The 2,500-nt window shown below is 29.4% G+C and overlaps 1 protein-coding gene across 5 annotated transcripts in view; it reads left to right on the top strand.

The window, feature by feature from the left end:
* Positions 1-2,500, top strand: part of LOC124422311 (circadian locomoter output cycles protein kaput) — a 7,593-nt gene that overhangs the window by 3,138 nt on the left and 1,955 nt on the right. For 3 of the 5 annotated variants that reach the window (XM_046958605.1, XM_046958601.1, XM_046958603.1), the window contains exons 2-10: positions 218-262; positions 429-577; positions 735-826; positions 945-1,149; positions 1,222-1,317; positions 1,449-1,524; positions 1,635-1,873; positions 1,935-2,185; positions 2,300-2,500. The exon at positions 2,300-2,500 is cut by the window's right edge and continues 246 nt beyond it. In XM_046958605.1, coding sequence (XP_046814561.1) covers positions 225-262; positions 429-577; positions 735-826; positions 945-1,149; positions 1,222-1,317; positions 1,449-1,524; positions 1,635-1,873; positions 1,935-2,185; positions 2,300-2,500 — 1,347 coding nt within the window. In that variant the 5' untranslated portion in view covers positions 218-224. Of the gene's footprint in view, positions 147-217; positions 263-428; positions 578-734; positions 827-944; positions 1,150-1,193; positions 1,318-1,448; positions 1,525-1,634; positions 1,874-1,934; positions 2,186-2,299 lie in introns of those variants that run through there. The other 2 variants (XM_046958604.1, XM_046958606.1) reach the window with 2 other exon arrangements.

The raw sequence follows: 2,500 nt of genomic DNA, 5'->3' as shown, positions 1-2,500 counted from the left end.
GACGTAATAGTATACCACAACGATGATGTCTCTTTCTTGTATACGTCGATACACGGTCGATAACCCTTCCAACGTGTAAGAGTAAAAACAAAACTTGTTAACATTAAGTTCGATACAATTTCGAATGCATCGAAAATGTTCATTAGGTGATTAGAAGAATTAATGATCAATAGAAATTATTATAATGATTAAATTAATATGTTTTTGCATTGATCAGTGATACCATGGACGATGATATCGATGACAAGGATGATACAAAACGGTAAGCTTTTACGTATGAAATATAATCATAAAATGCAAAATAAATTTCGTTTCATTTTATTCTTTCATTTTTTTTCCTTTCTTATTTTCTTTTTTTCCCTTTTTTTCTTTTCTTCTTCTTATTCTCTTCTTTTTTTTTTTTTTTCTTTTTCTTTTTTTTTTTTTAGAAAGTCACGTAATCTCAGCGAGAAAAAACGCCGAGATCAATTCAACATGTTGGTGAGCGAGCTCGGAAGCATGGTGAGCTCGAATACAAGAAAAATGGATAAGTCTACGGTATTGAAGTCCACTATCCTATTTTTGAAGAATCACAATGGTGCGTTTAACGAAATACAATTCTTGTCTTGTTTTTCTTTTTACTTTTTTTCTTTTTTAATAAATGAAAATGATTCATTTATAAGGATAAATTTTTATTTTTTCAAAATATAATTATATGTATATATATATACGTATATATATTATATCTATTACAGAGGTAGCTGTAAGATCTAGAGTACATGAAATTCAAGAGGATTGGAAGCCATCATTTTTATCCAATGAAGAATTTACTCATCTTATATTAGAAGTAAATAATAAATGATCGATTCTTCTTGTTATTTTATATATATATATATATATATATATATATATATATATAATTTGTTTTATATAAAATTAATTTATTATTATAATTTACATGATAGGCATTAGACGGATTCATAATGATATTTTCATCTAACGGACGTATTTATTACGTTTCCGAAAGCGTCACTTCTCTTCTCGGTTATTTACCAAGTGAATTAGAAAATACGACTATATACGATATAGCTTATCAAGAGGATCAATCTCATCTTTATAATGTTCTCCTTAATCCTGATAGTATCAGAGATCGACGTACCGTTAAAAAAGGTATCTTTTGAAACAATAATAAAATCTAATTGACGATTAATTAGAAATGGCCGATCATTTTTATGTATATAGAGGATCAAGTATCGTTTACATGTCATATCAAAAGAGGTGGATTTGATTTTCAAGAGGATCCAATATACGAGCTCGTTCAATTTATTGGATATTTTCGTGAGTACAATTACTTCTTTTCCTCCTTTTTTTTCTTTTTTTTTTTTTTTTTATTTTATTTAATTTTTATACTCATTTACATAACATAGGGAAGAATTTCAAAAATAATTATTATAAAATATTTAATGAAGGTTCCGACGTGGATACCAACGTGGATAATTTACTTCCTAATACAAGGTTTAACAACATGTGTGGATCAGATACTAAGTAATTAATTATACATTTTTTATTTAATTTTTGCGATATATATATATATATATATATATATATATATATATGTATATATGTATATATCGCATATATTATATTATTTGCAGAATGGTTTTTGTTGGAACAGGCCGATTACAGACACCGCAGTTGATACGAGAAATGTCGGTCATGGATAGTACCAAATCAGAATTCACTTCTCGGCACAGTCTTGAATGGAAGTTTTTGTTTCTAGATCACAGGGCTCCACCGATTATCGGATATCTACCTTTCGAAGTTTTAGGTACATCCGGCTACGATTATTATCACGTTGATGATTTGGATAAAGTCGTTACTTGCCACGAATCTTGTAAGTTATAAAATGAAATCTCCTATTTTATAGTCAACCTCGCCATGAAAGATATTTTCAGTGATGCAGAAGGGCGAGGGTACCTCTTGTCACTATAGATTCCTAACTAAAGGCCAACAATGGATATGGTTACAAACTAGATTCTTCATAACGTATAACCAATGGAATTCGAAGCCAGAATTCATTGTTTGTACTCATCACGTTGTAAGTTATGTTGACGTGATGAAGGAAATGCGTAAAGATATTGGAACAACAAACTTCAATAAAACGCATACCCAAGAAGTAGTTCTCATGCCATTAAAACAACAACAGGTTGATAATAAACGTCTCTCTTTATCTCTTTATACATCGTTATTTCAATCATTTTTTCTTTTTTATTTTATTTTATTTTTTTTTTTTTTACCAATTTATTATTACTATCATCAGGTAACCACTACATGTCAAATACCTATGACACAATGGCCAACAAAATTGTCGAAAAATACAAAGACGATTAGAGGTGGATCAGATACATCCTCCATATCGACATCTTTACGAAGTTCACCACATTCGCAAATAACTAGGCATGATTCGAGAACGAAAACAACATCGGTCAGTAGTTCAGTTACCTCTCAACCAATGCCAATA

The sequence above is a fragment of the Vespa crabro genome, chromosome 2 (genome assembly GCF_910589235.1).
Source record: "Vespa crabro chromosome 2, iyVesCrab1.2, whole genome shotgun sequence".
Taxonomy (NCBI): Eukaryota; Metazoa; Arthropoda; class Insecta; order Hymenoptera; family Vespidae; genus Vespa; species Vespa crabro.
The sequence above is the reverse complement of the archived record's forward strand: the minus strand, read 5'-3'. Positions and strand labels throughout refer to the sequence as shown.